The 27,206-nt window shown below is 29.4% G+C and overlaps 1 protein-coding gene across 1 annotated transcript in view; it reads left to right on the top strand.

Moving 5' to 3' along the window:
• The window catches only part of LOC107453207 (gamma-aminobutyric acid receptor alpha-like), a 69,968-nt gene that overhangs the window by 13,957 nt on the left and 28,805 nt on the right, over positions 1 to 27,206 (top strand). The window contains exons 3-6 of the mRNA XM_071187536.1: positions 18,756 to 18,823; positions 22,226 to 22,446; positions 24,275 to 24,357; positions 26,224 to 26,358. Coding sequence (XP_071043637.1) covers positions 18,756 to 18,823; positions 22,226 to 22,446; positions 24,275 to 24,357; positions 26,224 to 26,358 — 507 coding nt within the window. The remainder of the gene's footprint in view (positions 1 to 18,755; positions 18,824 to 22,225; positions 22,447 to 24,274; positions 24,358 to 26,223; positions 26,359 to 27,206) is intronic.

The raw sequence follows: 27,206 nt of genomic DNA, 5'->3' as shown, positions 1-27,206 counted from the left end.
GTCAAAACAAAACAATTGCTCCTAATCAAAAAGTTTCTGTTTTAAAATATTTAGCTAAATGCATATAAAAAATATCAAAGATATAAAAAGTCGAATATCAATTTGATGTCGAATTTTCGTTCGTTTGAACGTTTTTGTAGCGAACAAAAATATAAATGTCTAAGAACAAAAAAATATAAATGTCATAAGAACAAAAAAATATAAATAATCAAAGAAAAAAATATTGAAGCTAAAAAGTTAAACAAAACATTAGCGTTAAGTTCTGTTATAATATTTGGTCACTTTAAATATAAGTCAATTTAAAAACCTTGAAAAAATATCGTAAATCTGTTGCATTTTTGTTTTGCGACAAAGCTAAGTAACTTTTTATCGTTTTTATTCCTATAATTCAGGACATGATAAAGGATGAAAATTATCTGTACTGAAAAGGAAATAGTATTTTATTTAATAGAATTGGATAGACAAAATCGTGCGTAAGTCTTACATTCTAGTTGTTTTGAGACTAAATCTGCGAAATTTTAAGAACTACACTAATAAAAGTAAGTATGATCACAACTGCCAGAATATGGTAAAATTTACCGTGTTTCTGGCTCTATACCAAAAAGACCTGAGCTACACCAATAAGTTTTTGACCTAATGCGCTTTGATAATGATTTTGATGAAATTAACAATCATATCGGGTTGAGTAAAAAGTTTTCCGCCAAAAAAAAAAAATCCTGAAAAATGACAAACACATACAAAATCAGCAAAGCTAATGAGAATAGTTATCTCCATTCAAATCAACAATAGTCTGCCAACGTTTTGGCAACTTTTCATTCCCTTGTGCGAAGAACTGGGGGGTGCGCGAGTAGAGAAAGCAATCGACCTCATTTATGACCTCGTCATTTGAACGGAAGATTGTGCCATCAAGATGCAGCTGCAGATTTGAAAACAGATAGTAATCCGAAGGCGCCATGTCTGTGCTGTATGGTGGATGTTGCATCAAATCCCACTCTAACGTGTGGAGCGTCATGCCGGTCATTGCACTAACATGTGGCCAAGCGTTATCTTGATGAAAGAGAATCACCTTCCTTCTGAGCTCGTTTTCTCGTTTTTCGCGAATCGCATCGCTAACTTTGATTAGCATATTGCTGTATATTGTACTGTTGATAGCCTACCCGCTTTTAAGGTACTCCTTGTAGATAATTCCACGACAATCCCACCAGATACGGAGAAGGACCTTCTTGTTAGTTAGCGTTCGTCTTGCAACCGAACTTGCTGATTCCCCGGATGCTGACCACCCTCCTCTACGGCTAGTATTGTTGTAGTATACCCATTTTTCATCACAGGTCACAATTCTGTCCAGAACGTCCTCTTTTCTTTGATCTCTGAGCAGAACCAAACAGGCCGCTTTTCTCTTGCTCTTGTCTTCAGCAGTCAATTCGCGAGTCACTCAACGGTTAAACTTAACTGTTAGATTTATGCGTTTGAGAGTATTTGCTATTGTTTTTTGGCAAATGTCAAGCTCTAACGCAATAGTTCGTGTTGAAAAATTTCTGTCTTGAACAATAATTTGCTTTAACTGGTCACAATCAACCTCAATAGGGCGGCCAGAACGTGGTTCATCTTCAATGTTGAAATTCCCAGTATTAAACTTTCGAAACCAAACTTTTACTGTATCCTCATAAGAAACAGTATTGAAACCTAAACTTTCACACATTTTCTTGTGGCATTCAGTTACACTTAGTTTATTTCGGAACTCATAGTACATAATGGGTCTGATCTGTTAACGTGATAGCTCCATTTTAAAAAATTTTTTGGTGCACAAGATGATAAAGTTTTGACAAACAAATTACACAGTTGTGTAGTTCCAACTTTCTGCTTTAAAATACAAAAGCCCGTTTCAAAAAAAGTTAACCACCACGGCAATGGCTGCTGCTGGCACGGAGGTATTTTCTTTTGGCGGAAAACTTTTTACTCAACCTGATATTTTGCTTTATAATATATGCTAAAATTTTGTAAATGTGGTAATTTTATTAAGATACCTTAGAGCATGTTATTAAAATCCTTTACACGATTAATTTGCTTTTCACTTTTTTTGCTAAATGCATGGTATTAAAAAATATGGTTCTGAAAACCATAATTTCTGGTCTAAACGTTACCATATGAACGGAAGATTTTAAAAAAATGACTTAAATACCGTTTATTTTTAGGATATATTAACTAGAATTGTGGTTTTCTTTTTCAGAAATGTTCTTACCTTAAAGTACGGTGATTTTACGAGAATATTTCTCCGTGTGTAATACATCAAAACCTTTTAGCTTGGTTTTAACATTTTATATCACACCTTATCCAACTATACATATATTTAGTTGAAATGCTCTTTTTTTAAAAAAAAATGCTTTTTAACTTAAACTACCTTTTAAAAATAAGCAGTAATACTCTATATGTTTGCAGTAGTAGTGGTATTATAGAAACAGTATTATGTATAAAATTAAGTGGAAAATATTTTTATATTTCTTTTTGTTTCAATTATAAGTTAATATAATAATTGTTTTTGTTTTAATTATAAGTTAATATAATATGTAAGCAAAAATTTGACTAAATGCATATTTTTGACAGAAGCTTTATAGTAAGGAATTATAAATTTTTTAATAAGGAAGAGGGAACTTGGAGAAATCTTAGAAATAGCGTCAAGTCTTATAAACGACGAATTACAAGAAAAGTTTTCTCTCGTAAATATTAAATTCTTCGTCCTTTATAAAATCAATAAAGGTTTCAAAATTGTTCACTTTCATTTGCTTTTTACTTCTGCTCGAAATTTAAAACATTATTATTGATGCAAAATGCAGTAAGACATGGAAGTAGAAAAGTATTGGAATCGTGAGAAACTCGTTAAATTGCGTTTCAGAATAGTAACAGAATGACGCTTTGCAATATATAGATCAAGCTGAATAGATAAAATATGATAATTCTTGTGGATTGCGTTTTTTTTCTCTTCGGAAAAATCCTTTATTTTTATCTTTCAGGAAATTTCTCTTTCTTTCAATAAAACTACCCTATTATTTTTGCACTGTACATTCATCTAACAGCATTAAAACATAACTAACTGCGCTTTGCATTTTTATAGCACACTTGTTATCTGTAAGCATGGAAATAGTTAACTATTAGTTTAAAACTTAAAAGCTTTATTCAGAAAGAATGTAAATGAAGAAAAAACATCATGCATTTTTATCCTTTTGTGTTTTAATTTTACAAGATAAGTTTGAAATTAAGCTTATTCAAATACACGCTATAACAAAGAAATCGACGCACAAAGAAGGAGTTGTCCGATTAAAACGAAAATTGGTGGATAGGAAGACAATGTACAGAATAGTAAATGATTAAAATTTCAGAACAATTGAATAATTTATTGCAGAGTTACAGTAACAAGTTCAATAAGGTGTTGACCCGCCTCTAGCCTGGATACAAGCTGCCACACGGCGTGGCATAGACCGATAAAGCTCCCGGATGGTCTCTTGCGGTATTTCCTGCCAAATTCGATCCAATTGTCGAACGAGGTCATCAACATTCCGTGCCAGATGCAATCGCCTTCCCATCATATCCCAGACATGCTCGATGGGAGAGAGATCTGGTGATCTGGCAGGCCAAGGAAGAGTTTGACAAGCTTGCAGACAGTTCATAGCAACACGTGCCGTATGTGGTCTGGCATTGTCCTGCTGAAAAACCAGCCCAGGGCGCTGCAAAAGGAACGGTAGCAAAACAGGTCTTAGGATGTCGTCGACGTACCGCTGTGCAGTAAGTGTACCTCTAATGACGACCAAAGGGGTCCGGCTGTCAAAGGAAATGGCACCCCAGTCCATAATGCCTTGTTGAGGGCCGGTGTGGCGTGCAATAGTGAAGGCAGGATCCCCCCTCCTGCCCTGTGCGTCTCCAAACACGTCTTCGATGATCGTCAGGACGCAGTTGGAAGCGGGATTCGTCGTTAAAGACTATACGTCCCCAGTCGGCATCATTCCAGCCTGATCGAGCGTCGATTTTGCGCGTCTTAGTGCGTTCTTGGTGCGTCGAATTTTTTGTTATAGAGTGTATATTCAGGTCGTTCTGTTTTTTAATTTTGCCCGTTGTAAAAATCAAACTATAACTCTTCAACATAGCGGGCTAAAAAGTTAAGCATAGATTATACAGTTTAAGAATCACAATTAAAATTAGTTTTAAACCTCATAAAATTTTAGACGAACAATTTTTTTTCAAAAAATTAGAGGCTATTTTTTTTCTAAGTATAAATTTTTGCATAATTTACTTTTTCGTTAAATCTTAAATGTTTATTAAAATTTGATATTTATTTTGTCAAATAAGCAATAATCCAGGAACATAGAAATATTTATCTTTTTTTAAAAAAAAAAATAATAAAACCAGAAAAGAATGTACCTAGATGGTGATAAATTATGTTTGGAGAAAAATCCATTTGAATATTAAAAAATAAATATATATATATGTTACTTAAAGCAACCCCAGACAAAATTCTTAAAGTGATCATCAAGATATTTTGATGGTTTATATTGGTTTCGTGAAGGCCCAATACCATTTGATGGTAGCCATCATACAACAATTCACATAATGTGATAATAGATCTTGATGGGCCAACAAACTTCCATCATTTCATGTTGGATGATGATATTTTACTACATGAGGATCAACCAACATAAGAAATTCTTTGACCAAAAAATTATATCATCTGGAAAATGTTGCTTTTGTACTACGATCGTTGACCAACAAATTTATGTTTGAAATTCTTGGGCCAACAACTTCCATCATTTAATGACGGAAAATTATGATTTAGTATTATGATGGTCAGCCCTCAAAGTTTGTTTGGTGTTGGGTTACCAACAAATAATATATATTATTAATAATGTATCTTCATCCATTATTTTATGATAGAATAAGTTATAATAAAACATATAAGATAAATCATTTCATACTGAATTATGTATTCTTCATCTCATGCTGACAATTGCCTAATATTTGCCTAATATTTTTAAACATAATGTAAAGTTTACATAACAACTTTATTTCACAAATATCAATTTGTTTTGTGGTGAATACCAATTTTCGTTTAAATAAATTGAAAATTCCTTTAACGGATACTACCATTTAATGTGCATTCTCTCCATGAAGTAAAAAAGTGTGGACCAAAGGTGTTTGGGTATGCGGCGGTAATGAAAAACGCTTTCTTCACTTGCTTCAGTGATATGCAAAGCAGCATCGCTTGATAAAGCACCTGGTAAAGGTAAGATCCGCTGTTGGAAGTGAAAGACGCCAGCCCTCCGAAGAGAGTGTGATTAATTCAACATAAAGCTAGGTCAATTTAAATTTCAAGGTGTTGGGTATTCTTAATGGTTCCAATCAAAGCATGATGGTTTGTAATGGAAAATTATAATAGTAATTAGTAAATTATGTTGGATCATAATAGATTTTTTGGTATCCCATTATAAAAATCCAACAGACTATCATGGGTACGCTATGCTGGTCCAACATGAAAAGGTGCTTAACTTGGGGTGTTGGGCAGATTTGATGGTCCCATGCATGATGGTTTTGGATGGAAATTCAAGATGGTACCCATCACATTTATGTTGGTCCATCAATAGAAAGCCATCATGACTTTCTTTGTCTAAGGATATTGTCGCACAAAACTTGCTTTTAAATTATTAAATATAAGAAAACTGATTTATCAAACAATTTCCCTAATTAGAAAAGTTCCAATTACGATATGATGTTGTGATGATAATTTCTATATATAATATGCCGATGCGATAATAATGTGCTTTGATGTAATATGATGATGTGATTTACTGTCTCCTCAAATACATAACATCTACCTCATTTCCTTTATTTCCCAAATAAGTCAGAAAAATTAACTATTTAAACACGATCCAAACTTCAAAAGTTTTTAACACGAATAAGCATTGAAATAATGTAAATGAGGGCCATTATGCTTACAAAGAAGAAAATGTAAGTATTAGAAGTATAATGCAGCGTTTCTCACCCTTTCAGTATTCGCGGCCCAGTTTTCAATCATAATTTTCATCGTGCCCCCCGCGCTTGCAATATAATGCATATTGAGTATTTTGGATTCTGTTTTTAAATTATTTTTTACTAACTGCCAAAACAAAAGTAAAAGCGAGTCAACATTGGGAAGAAATCACATCTTGCATTTTGCGAAGGGGACAATAAACAGATGAAGCCAATGAAAGAGAGGAAAATTTAAATATTATATTTGAAATGAAAGTCAAACAGGGAGGTAACGTTAAAATAATATGACAGTAGAGAAATTCGTTAATGAAAGTTAACCCAGACGGGGTGAGCTAAATTTAGAAACAGAGAATAGATTTTTTGAATAATAAAAGAAATAAAACAGAAGCATGATTGAACAATAAAAAAAAAGTAATGTTCGTGGAAAGTAATCCACATCACCGATGGAGTCTCGAACATACGCAGAGCAAATGTTTTCTCATAGGAAGAAGGAAAATGTTCAATAACGCAAGTTTAAATTCCAGCCAGTCTCATTCGAGTTGATCCTTCTATCGCTGTCCAATCTATCGTGAATGCCTACGTTACATATATTTTCTAGTTAATTGCAATTCATCGTATTGAGATTTACGCGGCAGATTTACGGAGATTCATGGATAAATTCATAAGCGGAAGTAAGCGAGCATTAGATGATAGTCAAGCATCAACAAGTACACAGATGAGCGGGATTCCAAAAATAAAATCAAGAAAATATTCCCAAGAATACTTGAATTTTGCGCTTACCGGTATTGAACTAAATAAAGAAGAAAGGCCTCTGCGTATCATTCGCTCAAAAATATTGGCCGCAGACAGCATGAAATCTAATAAACTTAAACGACGTTTGGAAAAGCTTCATAGTGAGTACGTCAACAAACCGAGAGAATTCTTCGAATTAAAATTAAAATCATATAAAAAGCAAAAATCATTTTTTGCAGAAACTTTGTCGGTGAATAATTTTTTTTTTATTGCATCTTACAAAGTTTCATATAAAATAGCCAGGAGTAAAAAACCTCACACTATTGGTGAAGAACTTATTTTGCCAGCAGCAATTGAGACAGTAGAAACCATGCTAGATGATAATTTTTCAAAACAATTGCAGTCCATACTTCTTTCAAATGAAACTATTGCTCGTCGAATTGGTTATATAGCTGAAAATGTACAGTGTCAGCTTTTCTCTAAGTTAAGTGACAAATTATTTTCATTACAGCTCCGAAGCAACCGATAGTAATAAAGATGCTAATTTAATTGCCTATGTTCGATTCCGTGATAATATGTCAGTAGTTGAATAACTACTTTTCTGCAAACCAATAGAACTCAAAACAACAGCACTCTCATTATTTGCTATTTTAAATTATTTTATATACGAGGCAAACATAGAATGAAAAAATTGCGTTGGAATATGCACCGATGGTGTTCGTTCAATGTCAGGAAGATTCCAAAGTATACAAGCACTTGTAAAACAAAAATCACCTCAACGCGCCTGGACGCATTGCATGAACCACAGAGAATCTTTGGCTTCGAAAGAAATGAGTCCAGGTCTGAATATTGCGTTTACTACGGTTGCAACCGTAGTAAATTATATAAAAATGAGACCCCTGAAATCGAGAATCTTTTCCGCACTCAGTAAAGACATGGATGGGTTCAGTATATTCAGCGTTACTGTTTTATTGCGAGGCAAGATGGTTGTCACGTGGGAAATTTTTGCAACGCGTTTGTGAATTAAGGAAAGAAATCGCTATTTTCCTATAAGAAGAAAGCATATCGGAAGGAATTTTCACGATGATTTATTTGTGATGAAATTGAGCTACTTGGCAGACACATTCAAGAAATTAAATAACTTGAATCTTCTACTCCAAGGAGTAAATACACATATGTTGGTTACGAGTGATAAAGTTAATGCTTTTTGTGGAAAATTGGAGTTGTGGAGCGAAAATTTGAAGCAAAAAAGCCTAATAATGCTTGCAAATGTGGATAATTGTACTAAAACTTACGAGGCTAAAGAAGAACATCTAAAATTTGTTTTTGTAACCTTTGAAAATCATTTAGCCATGCTGGCAAATAATTAAAAAAGGTATTTTCTTGCTGACGACAAACTGATAGCAAGTTACGAGTGGGTTAGGGATCCATTTCATAAGACTCCATAGGGACTCTCAATTGATGAGGATGAAAAATTCATAGACTTGTGGCGAAACCAAAGACAATTTGTTTTTTTGATGGATTCTGGTATTTTCTTAAATTGGGTATTTTTATACTAGTTATGGGTTAGGTTAGGCTAGTTAACTCCAATATGGTTAGTTAACTCTTACTAGCTAGTTATGGTTAGCGAACTCTTTTGAAATAATTAACTCAGTAATTCTTGTTTTAATTTAATTAGTTAACTCAAAAGAATCGCTAGTGACGTCCCACAAGAATTATCAATGTAAATGATATGTAAAAAAAATTTGCCAGTCCAAGTGTCTTTTCTAAAAATGATTTGTGTAAGTGAAAAAGTGATTTCAATATATGGACTACCTTATGGGCAAAAGCTACAATTGTGAAATTGCACTATAGAATAAATGAAATTTTATTCTACAATTAAAAGTGTATGTGATATGTATTAGAGATAAGTGTAAGATTTTTCACAAAAAAAAACTTAAGCCACACACTCTTAATCAGAAAATTAGAAAAAATCCTCAAATCTTAGCCATGGCCACCTTTAGCTCACCCACGCTAAGTTTTGATTTCATTCAAGTTTTTTTACCTTAATAAGTTATTAAATAAGTCGAAATGTATTTTGTTTTCCATGCGTATATGTGCTTTTCTTTCAGTCAGTTAATCAATTTTCTTAAATAATATTTTCCTTTCGATATTTTCGCTGCACTCCTCTAGTGGGCTCGCGCCCCACAGGTTGAGAATCACTGGTATAATGTATTATCCATAAGTAAATACAATTCAATATCTTGATTTATTGTCATGCTATAGGGGAGAGTCGGGTAGTCCCGCCCAGCGGGAACCCCCTCCCACTGTCAATTTCATATGTATAGAATATTTTTTCAAGTCAATGGGCCATCGGACATTAATTGTTATATTAAAAAAATATTGTTTTCAAATTTTCAAGTATTAATGCAGCTGGTAACATGGTAAACAATAGTTTTGAAAATATATTGAATACAGTAGTCATGAAATTAAGAAAAATTGGTTGAATGTTTCGATTAAACTTCATTTTAATACTAAAAAAATAATTTTTTCTATACATACAGCATTAAAGTATGTAGTCTTAAGTTTAATTTGCACAAAGAAAGAAGTTTGTATGTAAAAAATTGTTCGAGTAATTACAAATTTACAAAAAAATTGGATTTCGGGTAGCCCCGCTCACATGAATGTCGGGTATCACCGCCCAATTTTATTTCGTCGATAAATGTACGGTTGCAAAGATTATTATTTTATTGCTTCAAATTTGAATGTTATATGCATTTTTAACAACAAATATATGTTTTAATATTATATGAAACATAAATTTATATATTTAAAAATGAAAAATTAAATATTTTTAAAATGTAATTGATATATCCAAATTAAATTTAATATCAAGAAATCATAAATATTATGATAAGCTATTTGCTTACTTATTTATTTTCACTCATTTGTTAACGAATCAATCTACAGAAGCATTTGAATGCAATCAAAATACAAAGTGAATTTGTAATTTTATAAGAAGTATTTTATATTATGTTTATAAGAAGAGATCAACCAAATAAGTTTATATTGAAAAACAACTATTGTTATTAATTATTGTTACTTAAATTAAATTATTTTCATTAAATATTTAATATAAATATATATTAATATTATAATATTTTAATATACATTAATAATGATAAAAAGTATGACATTTGTTGTTATTAAATGATAGAATTCACTAAAAGTATATAAATATGTAATAAATAAGATAAATAAGATAATTTTGCGATAAAAATGATAAATGAGGTTTATCTATTGTCAATACATTGGTCATTCTCATTTACATCAGAAAAATTAGCCAAAAAACACATTTTTTGTAACTGGGTGGGGCTACCCGACACATTTTGAAAAGAGCTGAAAAACATGTTTTTTTAAATTTCTATTTTGTTAAGTTTAACTATTCTTTTGTTGGTTTATTCTTCCTGCGTTATTTAATTAGATGATAAAACAATAAAAACATGCAAAAATGTTGATTATTACTCAGTATTATACAGAAATATAAGCAATACTCCTTACCCGACTCTCCCCTACAACCAATGTTCAATTGCAGCTGGCTTATCAAAGTTAAAAAGTTCCACCAAATCTCTGAAGTTTTGGATAAAAAGTTTGCAAACTACATTAATTTCATTAGTACCATATGTAAGCAAAAGTGTGGCACTATTTAATCGCCTAAAACTGAAATTGGAATCATTAATTTATTCATTACCTCGATCCATATCTGTGGACCTTTGCATCTTACTGAAAACCCTCAATAAGAAAGTTTATAGGTCTACTCTCACTGAAACATTCGTAGACGCTTATTGATTCTGGGGATTCCAATAAATGCAAAACATGTTAGCTATTTGGGCAGAATTCCACGCAAACAGAAGTGAATTTCGAGAAATGACACCAAATCCACGAGCTTGAAAACGTAAGTAATTTTAAATATTATGTAATTTAGTAGTTCTGAAAATAATTATTTTTTCTTTTAACTTAATAGGTTTTTGATCTGTAGGAAGCTATTAAATTGGTATTTACTTAATATTTGAAAATAATACAGTCAAGAACATGTAGGTACACGTGTACTTTCGTATGTGTGGCAAAACTTGTGATAAAGTAGTAGAAAAATCTTATTGCATTATGAGTAATTAATTTCATATTTATTTAGTGATATTTTTATGTGTATTTTGATTAATTGTTTTAAGTTATGATACATATATATATTTAATAACTTCAGCTTTTTGTGTTTTTCGTTTTTTTTGTGTGTGTTTTTTGAAATTTTACCCCCAAATATTTCTTTTAAAATTTAAGTTAGATAATTTTCAATAATTATTTATTTTGCTTGGTTTGTTTGATTAAAATATTTTTGAAACTGTGATTTAATGTCGCATCGGATTGTACAGTGCCCAAAATACCAAAAACGGTTCTTTCAGAGTATCTATTGATTGGATCTCCATGCTCTTGGACTCAATCTTAATAGTTCAAGGGTAAACTTAAGCCGTACTTTAAAAATTCGATTTCTCAGGAACTACTCGACTGATTACGCTCAAATTTTGTATTTTCCCATTTAAATTTACATTCTTTAAAATTATGTAAGGATTTGTATACCTTGCAATTAAAACTGTTTTCGACTATTATGAAGTTAAATGATAATTGTAAATAATAAATATTTACTAAAAGTTAATTTTTGCGTGAATTTTTTTTTTAGATAAACGAGTTTTATTACTGTGTGAATCTTTCTTAAAATTCTCTTAAAAATAGAGTGAGATATGGCGAAATACACAAAAAGTAAAATTACTATTAAAAGGTCCAAACTTTGGATCGCTTTCCTGACCAAAATATGGGGACCATAATTCCAAGATTGCGTCTCCTATATTTTGGTATCCCCTATATTTTGGTATTTATCATATTTTGTTCATCTCATCATAACTTATGGCCAGTAGAACAGAAATTTGCAATATTTTTTATACTTTAGTATAGAAGAGGTAAAAAGGTGGCTAGCTTTGACTAGCTTTGACTTTTGTAAATTTTGAAATCAGTTTCCAAAGCAACACATTATAAAACATCTTCACGAAGATATTCTTCATTTCTTATCCCTTAAGTTCAGCACTTTTGCGAATATTTATCTTTAAATTTCCTTGAAACTACATCAACATGGCTCAGAGCTTCTAACTCAAAACATGCAGCCTTTAAAGTCTTAGAAATTTTTATCGTATATAGTCATTTGCTTGAAATTATTGAAACCGCAACTTAGATATCAATAATATCAGGCCAGTAATGAAGAGTTTAAATAAAATAAAACCAATTTTTTTCGGGCAATTAACGAAATTTTTCATTAATAGTTTACATGTCCAGCATGGCATGTATAGATAAAAATATAACAATTAAAACTTCTTTTGTGTGACAGAAACTTATTTTTTTTTAAAAAAATGCTACGAAAACCAAGAATATAAAAACCACTCTCAAATAGGTATTTTATTACATGTTTAGAGTTACTATGTAAAATGTTATTTCTTTAAAATCATTATACATGTATTTATCAAGCATTGCATGTTAAATATTTATTTAATTAAAATTTCATTGATATTTCCTTTTGGAAACCATTAACCGCAGTTATTAATTTTATTTAATAAATTGAATATTTTTTCTTTCAAATAAAACTATAATAAATTATACATTTATCAGAAAATCATTCATTACTGATATCCTGCTCAATCATATCATTTTAGAGGTGCAAAAAATTCTCCATTTAGGGTGGAGTCGTTTTGAGGAGTCCTTCTAAATCCATCAAAGCACCTGTTTGACATTTCATGAATTGAATGAGAGTATTTATATATTTCAAATCATGAATATATTTAATTTTTTAAAAATTCTCGTTTGGTTAATAGTTAAATTAAAAATTTTCAAATCTCTTATTAGTTGATTCCCATGTAGTATGACTTAAGGTACAAATTACTAATTTACACTATTAAGACACTCAAATTTTATGCTCCCTACCGTAAATTAAAGGAATTTTAATTATTTGGAGAAGACTGAAGACAAAGTTGATTGTATTTGTGCTTGAAATAACGTTGCTAGAAGTCATCGTTCTATGCTACCTTTTGTTAAAGTAAATAACGATTTGGGTAAAAGTTTTATAGTATGAATATTTTTTTCAAACATTTTCACCTTTCCAAATACATTTGAATCGAAATATTCAGGCTACTAAGTTAAATATTTCCTTCGAAATAGAATTCTTACCAACAAAAAAAAGTTGACTGTAGTTTTTGTTAAGGAAAAAGTTGTACTTTTTTAGGGAAACCTGTAGAGATTTCTTTTGAAAACCAACAATTGAATCACTCGTTGAAAAATCGACATACTTTTAACATTCTTTATACAAAATATTTTTAGATTTTAGAATGTCTTTATCTATGCAATTTAAAGTATTTGAAGTATGTGGATATTAATGTAAATGATAAAGCTAAATTTTCACAATATTGATTTTGAAAATGAAGTAACATTATTTTTTTATCGCATGACTTATTATACGAAACTTCAATGAACTATTAGTGTTTTGAAAATCGTTTACTAAACACATAAGAGCATTTTTCACTGCCCTAAAAAGTGATAAAGATTAGTCTGTTGCCAGTGCAAACCAATGTTGATCACATTACTACAAAATATTAAGTTTCACTCGTGTAAAATTTTTTTCTAATAAGTCGTTTTATTTCCTCCCCCTTTTTTTAAGCATTGATTCGTATTTTATGCCTTCTTGCATAGTTTTTTATGACTTCCTTTCATTTTGTGTTGATTTTTTTTATTTAGTTTAAAAGTTTAAAGATTTTATTTAATTAATTAATTCTTAGGTTTTGTAAAAAGTTGGACAAATAATTCTGAAAAGGAAATAAACTAGGCATTCAATACCGCTAAGAACATTCAATACATGTAGGAATTCATCAATTATGTGTAAGCTTTTACTGTTAGCCGGGAATTATAACGTGCATTATATTAATTCAAAATATCTTATAATAATTCGAAATATATTATATTAATTCTAAATATATTATATTAATTCGAAATATATTATACTAATTCATAATATGTAATATTAATTCAGAATATATTATATTAATTCAAAATATATTATATTAATTCCAAATATATTATATTAATTCTAAATATAATATATTCAATCAAAATATATTACATTAATTCAAAATATATTATATTAATTCAAAACCATTTTCTTTCAATCAAATGTTTCAAACTTTCCAAGAAACATACTTTGTAACTAAAACATAGTTATTATTTTCTCTTTTTTTTTCATTTCCGAAAAACTTACTTGATTTATTTAAAATTTCGCTAGGAGTAAAAAGAAAACTAATCTTTATAAAACTAAAAATAGCATTAATAAAGCTAAAAATAACATTAATAAAATTAAAAATAACATAAATAAAACAAAGAGTTTAGTGAAACAGTTATAATAAGTGTCAATTTAGAATGTGTGAAAAGTTTGATCTAACATTGTTCCTGACAACTGTTCAAACGAAAGATGCCTTATTTTAAGAATTAAGAAATGAATTAATGTTTTTCGCTTAGATTTGACCAAAATAAATTAGCAATTCAGAAATTTAAGCGTTCTTAAACCGGTGCTGAGCATGTTTTACGATTAAATTCATAAAAAGTAAATTGAAATTAAATATATATAAAATTTTCTGAAAATATGCAGCTGAGATCTGAGTTTCTTTATAATTCACTTATAGTTACAACATAAATTATCGAAATGGCAACTCCCAATATCCAATAAGACTGTAAATCAAATTTCACACAGCATTTTTTTAATTAATTTTTTTATGCTAATTGAAATATTATACACTCTAAGAAAAATAATACTTTGACTAATATTGAACTGTAATAAAGGTATCGTACCGCAACTTTGTAACAAGCTCTATTTGATGTTACTAAATGGAACCATGTTTCCATGTAGCCAAACTCACGAATGATTGAAGCTAAACAAGCGAAAGGCGAACAAGCTAAATAAGCGATTTTATCATATCAACAGACGTTCCGTAATATTAACTCCATAATGAAGAACTATCATTAATTTCTAAACACTGATTGAAAAACGGAAGCACAGAAAATTATAGAATAAAATTACAAAGCAAATTATGATAAGGTAAAAAAAAACTATAAGATGAAAGGAATAAGATTGAATAATGTAATCAAGGCAAAGAACAGGATCTTGTATATGCACTATTGAAATGAAAATGAGATTACAAGAATTCCACTTTACTTAAGTTGAAATTGAAGAATTCATACACATTATCCGCACTTTTTTAGAGCATTGAACTTTCATATTTTATCGTATCAATGACTTAGCGATGAGTAATCCTCTTAGCCCAGTAAATTTGTTTCTGCAGTGTTCTCTTCTATTAAAAACCTTTTACCTTAAATCTATCACTGCTAACCGAAGATTTTTCTCTAATATTATTAATTCTATCTATACGAAATTACTACACAATCCAATAAACTCTCTAACTGAGCAAAAGAAAATCATTCCTGTTAATAGACTAAATATCATCAACCTTACTGCTATTAGGACACTATTGCTAACATTAATGGCTGTAGTACTTACTAGATTTCTTTTCATTGTAGCCTTGCATATATTTTTTATTTTAGAACCGTCGTTGAACAGCTGACCCAATTTAGAGTTCACGATTACCAAACCAGGGCTAAAGAGAATAGAAGGGCTAGTTCACTCCGCTCTTAGAGCTGAAACTACGATTTCCCTCCGCATGACGTCACTGTGTCCACAGATCTCGGAAGATCGCACGCAAGGATATTATGATAATTTAGCATCTTTCTCTTTGTAAAAATAAGTTAGACTTTTTCTGGTTTTTAGCTTTCAAACTTTTCGTAATTAAAACATTATTTCCATTCATAAACATAGTTTAAAAAAAACTTTCCTGGCCATTATATTAAAAAAATATCATTTTAAACTTATAAAAATAGTTTACTAGTTGGCGAAAATGACACTATAAATACTTTATTTTAAAAAGTTCAGTTTTAACTTTAATTATTAAGAAAAATGAAAGCATATATCGACACTTTTTTATCTACATATTCTTTTATAACAATAAGTTGAGTTAAATTTAGAATCCCCGATTTTAAAATATGCCGTTAATAGCAATTTGTTCATACTTAATCATTAGGAAAAATCAACCTTAAACGCTAATTACTGAAGCAAAATAATAATTTAGGTTCATAATGACATTAGAAATTTTACAATTGCTTATAGATATTTAAATTTAAGATGATATAATTTATGGATACTTAAATTCAAGAGAATATAATTTAAAAAAAAATATTTAGAATAACTACATTAAAAAAATAAGTTATGAAATTAGGAGAATTTCAACTGTACACTATATATTTAATTTTTACATTTTACTTACGTTTTAATTTTCTCTGACTTTATCCATTTATTAATTTTTTTCACATGCCTTTCTTTTTGAAGTAACGAGGCGGTTTCTATTTAGATAACGAATTTTTATAAAAGTTCTTAATAGAAAAGACGTATTGCTGTTTTATATTAACTGTGTCATTTCGGAATCCATTCTTCACATAGTTGTTCATTTACTTTAGGGAACACGCGGAAAATTATATTTTTTCCTTTTGTTTTTCTATCAGAATTTTTGCAAGTTGCAATCGCGCAAACTGGCATTTCGTTCATAGTTTTAAAATTTTGTAAATTCACGGCAAAAACTGAGGAAAGTCATTATAGAAAATAACAAATGTCTTAGAATATGTCACAAAAAGAAATGCTCCCATGTTAGTTAGAGCTAGTAAGGCCGAACGCTCTATTCTTGAAGTAAAAGTGCGAGCTTTGCGCCAAAGTGTACGTCACTAGAGAAAATCGGAGGATTGGAGCGGCGAGAGTTTCTTCAAAGGAGTGAACCAGCCCTTCTATTCTCTTTAGCCCTGATGTTGAGCTCCGTAGCCTTGTAATTTTGAACCCACTCCTGAAACCAAGGGAATTACTGGATCCAGTATTTGGAGAAATTTGCCATCGTGGAGTACTTTTTCGATGGAACTAACACTCATTTGCGTTGCATGGAGGAGAAAAACACGAAAACCTCTCACGGTTAGCCTGGCTGCAAGGGGATTCTAATCCATGATCCTTCTAGCACTGAGGATATTTCACGTTAGCACTGCGGTCAGGGCAAGCCGGGTGCGGATTTCGTATCGACCAGCCATCTCCGGAATTCTAATCCGGTTCTTTTCATTGGGAGGCGAGTGCTTTGTCTCCTTAACCACCATGGCTCCGTTTTGTGAATATTGAATAAACTAAACGTTCTCCTAAATTTTGACTTGAAAATTATGAAAGATGTGGGCAAAATCGAGACATTAATTGTTCTTCTATTGCCTATTTAACTAAACTTCTAATCATTGTCTTCATTCTGTTAAAATCATTTATCAAAGCTCTTCAGTCGCTGATCCAGATTTCTGGAAATCCTTTCATGTTCTTTCTTAGTTCCTTTCCATTGGCTAAATATCTTGTTCGAATTAGTTTCTTCTTTCCTCTCGGTAAGGTCAATTCCTTCTTCTCCCTCGTCGTTTCCTCTCTTTTTCTTCTAATTTTCTTTAATATCTCTGTGCTTCTCTGTTTCATTTTATGTTTGGTAACTGTTGAAGTTTCTTTATTAAAGAACCGGATTAAGTAATCCTATTTTTCGTTTTTCCTGGCAGTTTAACTTTATTTAAGTGCAATAATAATATATAAAAAAAAGAATTAATCATTTCTAAGTTACAATTACAAAGTTAAAGAATGTATATTTACTTAATACACTGCCTTTTTCATTATGTACAGTGACGAATTCGATTATAATAATTGTTAACAACATTTTTACACGCATATACTTCCAAAACTTGCACAGACATTTTTTTTCTTTTATTTAAATGACACTTAGGGGAACATCTTCAACTATTCGAAGTAATGATCTTATTTTGTCAAAATTGTTCGTGATAGACTTTTTAATCTTAAGAACTTGGGTATAAAAATAAAGTTTCCAGTTGCAAAAGAGAAAAATATATCCTTAAAGCAAAAATCATCAAATGCTATTTTAATAATCTCGTATCTTAAATATGACCCCTAGAAGTTTTTGGACGAAAGCTTTTTTTAATTTGAAAAAAGATGAAAAGGGAAGAATAAAGTATTTGAAAGAACTTTGAAAGTGGGAATAAAAGATGCCGACCATGTTTTTTCTTCTTTACTCATCTTCCTTCTCCTCCTCTAACTGAAGGATCATCTTCATGGATCTCTTCTTTTTTAACACTGCATAATCACTTACGTCCGGACTTCACACTTTTTTCACCCCCTTTCAATTTGTTGATCAGATCTTTACTTCCTTATTTCAACAAAAGAAACGCTTCATTGTTATTTAAACAGTTTAAAAAAACTCATTTATATTAAGAGTGGTGCAGTCACTTTTTTTATTTATGTTTTTTTGAGTTTATGCATAAAGTAACCACTTTAAGTTATTGAAAAAGTTTTAGTGTTTCATATTTGAATATTTTTTCTAATCATAAGAGTTTTTGATTAAAATTAAGTAAGTGTAGGTTACCTCACCTTCATACCAAAATATATGTCGTTATATAGAAATAAGTTTGTGTTTGTTTGAGCAACCAGTTTACTAAATGATAAAAATAAGAGTAAGATTGATATTAAAAAAATATTTTATAATGAAAAACTAATAATTTAAACAATTTTATGAATTTTCTAAGTAGAAATTTTGAAAAAGACTAAGAACAACTCAATTTCAAATTTGACTCTTATTCTTGGTTTGGAGTTCATATCCACGTAATATTTCTCAAGGTTACCGTATAAGGTGTTTTTGTAGTTCCTATGAAAAATAACTTGACAATCAAAACTTAAATCTCTTAAAACTCAGTTTAATTTTAATTGAAACCTTTTGTAATGCTTATAATTCTTTTTAAATATTTTTTACTGATTAAAATGTCTTTTGCAGGTCCTGCTACGCAGGTTCTTATTGATATTGAAGTTCGTAGTATGGGTCCTGTATCTGAAGTAGATATGGTACGTTTGCCACAATTCTAACATGCCACCATGGCTATAGAAAGCACTTATTATTTTCCGTTGGTTCCATCTTAGGATATAGCAACATCTATATCCTGCGAATAAAATTGCCGGAAATAAGGAAACGATTCTTTTTCACCTACGTCGAAAAAGGGTTAGAGGCAATGTATAGCTTAGAGTTTAGGATATAGAGCTTTCTAAAGTCATGAAAAGATGTAATTTCTTAAGAATATGGAAGTTTCAGGGATTCAAAACGAATGTAGAAAAAAAAGGAAACTTGGTTGTTTAATTTGTAAGGGCAGTATTGCAGCAAAATGTCTTTTATTTACAACAATACTTTTGAAAACTTGACACAACTTTCAGCTGTAAAAACTTTAGATGATGTTATGAAATAAAATATGTTTGATTAGGTTTTTGCGAGAATGTTGAAAACTCAATGCTTGTTTACTTTTTCGGATTACTTTTTTTGATAGAACATGTCATCAAATTGATTAGTTAATAATTACAATACAATTTCATTAATGTTACGAAATAACAATAACCAATGAATACACAAACACACGTGTCAAAAGAAAAATATTATACGAAAATAAACATATCAAACACACTGGAGATTCAAAAACTGTCAAAACAGTGATTTCGGTTCAAATAAATCTACCTAATACTGTTTTTTTAAATATACATTATTGAAAAAACCCAATTTCGAGTATATCATATTCGAAATGTGATGTCAGATTTTCAAAAATGTTATGAATATCCCATAGAAAAAAAGTTATCTGTGTATTTTTGATATTGGATAGATTAAATTTCCATAATATTTCTATTGCATTCTAATGTTTCAACCACGCAGAGAAAAGCATTATAAATAAAGTTAGCCTAATCATTGTGAGAGGAAAAGTGTATGGATCCTTTAAGTAAAATTAAAATAAATGCACGTTGTAAAAACAAAGTTGAATTAAAAAATATAAGTTAAATTAAAATAAATGAAATTGTTCCTTTGAGCAGATTCAATATCAGAGCTGAGCGTCATTGCTTTAAAGCATACGTTTACGTATTCAAAAGTTGAAAAATAGTCAAGTCGAGAACTAGCTGAAAAATTTTTAAAAAAAATTAAAAAAGAACAAGTAATTTAACAACAAAAAGAAAAACTTTCAATTTAGGGTTATATCATCAGAGATTTGCCCAAAATTTTAATTTGGCAAAATGTCTACAGATAAATATTTAATTGAAATTTAATAACTAAAATATAAGTTTTTACTAATGTTAATTTCCTTTTCAAATTTCGATTGCTCATCGTTTTCCTAAATTTAAACTTCGTTTTAAACTCATACATTTTATTTAATTTTAGTGAGAAAGATAACATTTATAAGCTATTCTAAAAAATTATTATACATTAGGAATAGGAAAGTTCCTCATAAATAGGAACTGTTCCTCTACTTCGATAAGATTGTCCCGATAGATTGGAAGGAAATTAGTTTTATTCAGAAGTCCTCTGATTTGAGTTTTAAATAACAATATTTTGAAAAATAAACAAAATTACTTTAAATCCACTCATACAATATACTTCTCATCGATGGTGTTGAAATATCTACTGAAAGGACATTAAAAACTTTTTTAATAAGATGGTACACGTGAAAAAAGTTTTTGGTAAATTAGGAAATGGTTAACTAGCTCACCTTTTGCAATTTTATGTATTGAAATGAGAATATCTATATCAAAAACTTATCTCAAAGTGAAGCAATCTAAATATTAAGCTGATATGAAGTGTTTTCTTAGTAAACGTATGTAGAACGCGTCCATTTAGATTATTTTTAATTTTTTTTAATATTTCACTTATTGATCCGACAAATTAAAATCAATTTTTCAAACAATTCATTGTCTCTAATCTCTGATGTATTTTGTAAGTAACCGGTAGAAAATTTAGGTCACTTAAGTTTATATATTTCTAGATTTTAACCAATTTATTTAAATAATTCATTTTTCAATTGTGCATTGTTTCATATGGCTTCTATTAAAATCTCAACTTTAAAAGCCTCCTCCTGAAAATTTGTTTACTTATGTCTATATTGCTATTGCCTTTTTATACCAATTGTTTGGAAATATTATTTTGAATACTTCAAAGGATTTCAGAGTTGAAATTTCAGATAGAAAAACAAGAAATGTTTCAGTTGTTCTAACAGAATTTTTTTTCTCCATAGAATAAACTGTAAATCAAGTCTTTCCCTTTTGTTTATACTGTTACTAAATTTCGTATTGATACTTTATACATGCTGCTGTTATAGTACTGTATAGTTTGTTAAAAGTAAGAATTCCCCTAGCCATTCGTTTGGATCCGTGGAAGTAACTATGGTAACGAGTTATAACTATTCCAAGTAGAGTCACTGTTTAGGACAGGTTTTGGCTCTCGTCAGCAAGAGAAAGAGAAACTTTTACTTCGGTCGATTGTGTTAACCCTAGAGTGAGGAGAAGCTACCATCCCTAAAATGCGCTATTCTTGCTTCCATAGCAACAGACGGCCTCACACTGTGGGGCGTGGGGAGATCTTACCGTAGACAAACTATAGGTACTGATACCATACTATGTATATTGATACTCTACTCTGCCAAGAGAATCCGTGTAAAGTACGGACAAATGCCGACAGCGGAGAAATTAAGAATCAGCAGTAATTTTAAAATGTAGCAATTGTAAAATAAATAGCGTTGCACATAAAATAGCAATTGCTATTTAAAAGATTCCTGGTAAAAGTATGAACACCGTTTGTAAAATGAAATTTGAGATGCCAAAATATGGAATTAGCAAAAAATCTGAGACCAGCGGAATGATAGTGATAATATGGTCAACCTTACTTACTGGGTCAATTTTACTTCCATGATTCTGGGTGGGTAGCTTGAAAGGCAGTAGTGCCTTCAACCATATATGTATGTATATATATATATATATATACTGTTGTAGAATTGCCATAGTGTTGCAGAAGTTTTTTCCATCACAAGAACTTTATCCTTTTATTTCATAAGCTAGCTGCGCTCGAGTAATTGTGAAAGGGAGATATCATGTTTTGCCTTATATAAAGCTTAATAATCATTCTCCAGTCACACAATCTGTATTCCATAGGGTCAGTTCTTTTTTTTCCTCAAGTACAGATGATTATTTTTAAAATTCAGGCTATCGTCAATTTTGTTGCTATTAATATATTAACAAATTGCTTTTATATAAAGTTACAATAATTGCATATTTTAAAAACAAACTGTTTGAGTATTTATGTATTATGTCTGCGAAAGTTTTTTTTTTCTTTTCTCTCTAAACGTCCGAGAAATTATCTTTTCTTAGATCGAGAATGGTATAAGTTTTCTTTAATTCATATTTGCTACTAATGTTACTACTCACATGTGCTTTTCATTTCAGTCATATTCAATGGATTGCTATTTTCGTCAAAGCTGGGTGGATCGAAGACTTGCTTATACGAGTAGTATGCCAACATTGGCGCTGTCCATATCGATGCTTGAACGAATTTGGAGACCAGATACATATTTTTATAATGGAAAAAATTCATATCTTCATACTATCACTACGCCCAATAAATTTGTTAGACTTTATAAAGATGGACGAGTGCTTTATTCATCAAGGTAAAGTTCACAGTTTTAGATTTTAGTCTTTATAAAAACGTGTAGATACAGATATATGCAATTAATTCAAAAAAGTTTTAACTTATCATTTTATTGTTGACTAGATCACAACCAAATCACATATATCAAGAATGAAATAATAATTACATGTAACACAACTGAATTTACTTTTCTAAATATGCTATTGTGAATTTAAAATATCATTATATTTTATCAGATTTGAGGGAGTTTCAATGCTGGGGGGGGGAATAGAGGAACATTAGTTAGTTTTTTATAAATATGCAATTAAAAAATGAAAGTGAGATATTATTACTTTGGCATAATTTCCCTGTACTTTAAAAATGCCGTGATAGCTGGAAAACTGTAGGTTAAATAAAAGTAAATTCTTCTTCTACATGAAATATAATAATGAAATCACTAAATTATTTTTCATGAATTAGTAAAATCGCAAATCCATTTATTTTTGAAATTATATTATTAAAAATTATAGGAGCAAGCTTTCGCTCTAATTACATTTTATCAGTTGATGCAAAAAAGATGCTTTCGTTTAATTTTTCGGATGTAAGAAAGTAGTAAAATAGTAAAAAAAAATGAAAATAAAAAATTTTTTTAATCCACATTTTTGCAATATTGGAACAATCACTTTTTTTAACGCATGGTACTCATTAAAAGAATAAAACTCATGTTACAAATAAAAATAATAAATTGTATAATTTCGAAATGTTTATATTTCAAATTAAATTTTAAAAAATAATTTCATCATTTTAAAATGCTTGCATGTAAAACATAAAGTTTCTATTTTAGTAAAAAGAAAATTAAATAAAATAGAGTAAATAACCAATTATAATTAAAAAACATACATAAAACTGGTTCGTAAAAGAAATATATTTTCATAGCAACTTTTTTAGTTTTCACTATTGAAACATCACAAATTTATTTGAATTATAATTTAAGAATAGAGTTAATACTGTTTGATTATTAACTTAATATCATGAAAAAAAAACCATTGCAATATAATTAGAAACTACTATTTACTTTCCCTATAATAAAATGATTTCATTTAAATACATCTATTATTGAACAGAAATGTGAAATGCCAGTAATAAAAATAATTCCTTTAGTCCATATACTGATTAAAAGATGCCATTTTGATTAAATTTGAGGAAATGAAAATCTGGGTTATTCTTTACTATTTCCAACTTCATTAAGGGTCATTAAATCACATTATCAGCTAAAACAATTTGACTGTTTCATGTGAACTTAGTTTAGATAATAAACTTAGAGTATTAGCATTTCCGTCTTTTGTAACAAATGTGACAATTCTTTTCATCATCTTAGCATTCTTTAAATGATAAAATAGATTTAAATTAGGGCATAAAGTTATTCAGATAATGTTTTAGTTAAGTAAATAATTAATTTTTATGTTTCATCGAACACTTGTAATTTTTACATACAGTTCAAAGAAGTATTGTTGAGAACGTTTTTATGTTAAAAATGTTTATGAAGTAATTTACTTACATTTATGTTTACAATAAATTTTAGTTTTAAAGCCAATAAAGTAAAGAAAAAACATATCACAAGCCTGTTTAAAAGATAGTTCTTTCCTAAAACTCGAAATCATTTTCTTTTCGGGTGACAGAAAGACTTTTTCACTTTTAACAATGAGCCGAAGCGGTTAATATTTCGGAGGTTTACGTACTCCATCTAATACCACTAATATGAACTTTAAATAGTTAATTTTGCATATTGTACATTGGTTATATTATTCATCGTATAACTACTACTTTTTTACCTGGTGAATAAATTAAAAAGACTAACTCTATTATAGACTTACCATTCGAGCTAGTTGCCCAATGAAACTAGAGAATTTTCCCATGGATGTCCAAAGATGTCCACTTCAAATTGGTAGTTGTAAGTAATTTCTATTTCTTTAAAACTTTTTCTCTGCTTTTTTGGTTGAAAATTTGAGATCTTGAATTGATATCAGAGCATGATTTCTGATTGACTAGAGAAAATGCGCTTGAATAAATTTAATAGGTTGATAAGAGAACCATTCCAACTTCAAAAATAATATGACCGGCTTCCCAAAAGAAAGTTAAATAATTCAAGAATATGATGATTTTCGTAATCGCTTCCCACATTAACCCCAGTTAACTCGAGTCTGCATAGATTGTATCCCGAGAAAAATCGGAATTTCAGTTTCTTTTGTTTTATCACGTTTTTACTCAGTTGGAAGTAAAAAAAATAAAAAAAATAAATAAAGTAAAATAAAAAAAGAAAAGAAAACATAATTTGCTGTGATTGGATGTTTGACAAATTTTGTTTGGGAGATTTGGTGTTAGATTAAGGGACTATATCTAATAAGATGGTTACTGAATTTCCATCGAAAAAAACAGTAAACACTGGCATTTAGAAAGTATCACTTTGCGTTGTTCCCAGTTTTAAAAACTATCATACAAAGACTAACTTTTTTCATTTGCCGAGATAACTCGGGATGGAAAATTAAATATTTTTTAAACATAAAAATTTTTAAAATTCAATTTAAAACTTGTTCTTGTGTTTCGCTTTATTTCCTTATATTTATTAGGAAAATAAAAACAATATTTAAATTTTATGCATTTTACTTTCAAAAAAATTAGGAAGGGAAGAGTTATACGGTATTTAAATAATTCATTTGGTAATTTTCACGTTCATATGGTAACCAGAAATCCTGGTTTTGAAAATTATAGTTCTTATTATCACGCACTTAATGAAAAATATAAAACTGAAAAGTAAATTTAATAAATAGTTTTTATGCCATGCTAAGGCATCATGATAAAATTACCAAATGTAAATAAATTTGTCAAATTTTTTCACACATTATATAATCATATATTATTTTCAAATTTACCAAAATCTTTAACAGAGTACTTCGGTAAAAATTACTGAGCTTTATGCTATTGCCATAGAACTAGAAACACGGTAAACTTTGCTATATTTTGGTAATTTTGACTGTATGTTTTTTCTCACTGCGGAAAACTTTGATCAAAATGTCCCTTTTAATTGCTTATAGGTTATTTTATGCGCCTTAATTACAGTAATAGACATTGACAAAGTGTATGAAGACAAACAGAAAAAAATAATATGCAGTTAAAAAAGGAATTTTTTTTTTATTTTATGAAAATCCAGATATAAGGCAATTAAGTGCTTTTATTGCATTACGTGTACGAGTCATAGTTTCTTTGATTAATTAATTGAAAAGATTATTTCCGTCGAAAATAGTTTCAAGTTGTCTCATCATGCTCATTCAAACTTAACAATTAGAATTATCATTAAGTATAATCTTTAAATCATATAATTTTATTTTTGACTAGATAGTTTAATATTTTTTGACTGGATAGGCGGAACTGATATCTATAATAAACTAACATAATTGAAAAATTCCTTTTTCATCAAATAAATTTCTCTGCTACGAAAAACACGTACAAGTAATGAATTCGCATAAACCAAATTAATATTACTTATTAGAATATAATTTGTTTAAATAAATTATTAAAAAAATCATAAATTCTGAATAAAAAGTTATAAATAAATATATTATCAATTCTGACCATGGTTTGTTTTCTTGAATTGAAACAAATTTCTTAAATAAATATCATAAATTGTTATGATGCCGTTGGAATTTTTAGCATGATATTTTTGAAATGAAGTAACATTTAATATTTCAATTCTGTGTATGTGATGAACATAATCAATTTACGTGTGCATGCATAATTCTTTTAATGAATGCCATTTTAGTTGGATACTCGGATAGAGATATTCAGTATAAATGGAATCCAGCACGCAGTGTAGTCATTGCTTCTGATATGAAGTTATCAATGTTTGATGTTACTGATACACCAACTGGAAACATAACAGAAAGACAAAGAAAAGGTGAAGTTTAGATCTTTTTTAGCATAATTTTTTATGAGGAAATAAAATACTTTTCTTATATTTTTATCTTCTAATAATGTATTAGAATTCTTTTTTTCTAGAGAGAAAAAAAGTCATGATAATATCATGTAGAATATCGAGTGAATATCGTCGAAAGCTTGTTCACGGTTATTTCATATGTAAAGGGACATTATTTTATTCTAAAATATACTCAGTTTAAAATATGAAATGCCCAGTAATCTCGAGAAATTTTTTGTAACACACATCTCTCTTCACATTTCTCACACATTTCTTCTTCATGTAATAGGGAGTGATGATTTATTTTAGGTTAACATGTTCGTTTTACGTGTTTTTTTCTTTCAGAAAAAACAGTTCACGACATCATCCTTCTTTAGACCATGAATTGGGTGAAATTTATGAAGGGCCTCTGCGTAAATTTGCAATCATGCAATTGAATACGCTATAATATATTTGGAAAAAATATTACTTACATAATATAACGAATATAATAAATAAATATAATAAATAAATACAACGAAAAGCGAATGTATTCTTCAAAGCAAAGAGTAATAGAAAGTCATGGTAGCCTTATTTTATTCGATATGACATTCTTACCGGTTTTCTGCAATCTAAAGTTAGTTTTTAAAGCTATTACTATTGCTTGATGGGATGGATTAGTGATAGAGCTCTCAGCTCTGAAATAGTAATCCCAAGTAAAAATTCTGGTGCTGACTTTGTACACATTCCCTCCGTCCTTTTCCGGAATTTAATAGATTTTTTACCCTAACTATAGAAAATTGTACAGTTAAACAGTTAACAGTACTGGCACTCGGTTATATATATATATA

Source organism: Parasteatoda tepidariorum, chromosome X1 (genome assembly GCF_043381705.1).
Source record: "Parasteatoda tepidariorum isolate YZ-2023 chromosome X1, CAS_Ptep_4.0, whole genome shotgun sequence".
Lineage (NCBI taxonomy): Eukaryota > Metazoa > Arthropoda > Arachnida > Araneae > Theridiidae > Parasteatoda > Parasteatoda tepidariorum.
The sequence above is the reverse complement of the archived record's forward strand: the minus strand, read 5'-3'. Positions and strand labels throughout refer to the sequence as shown.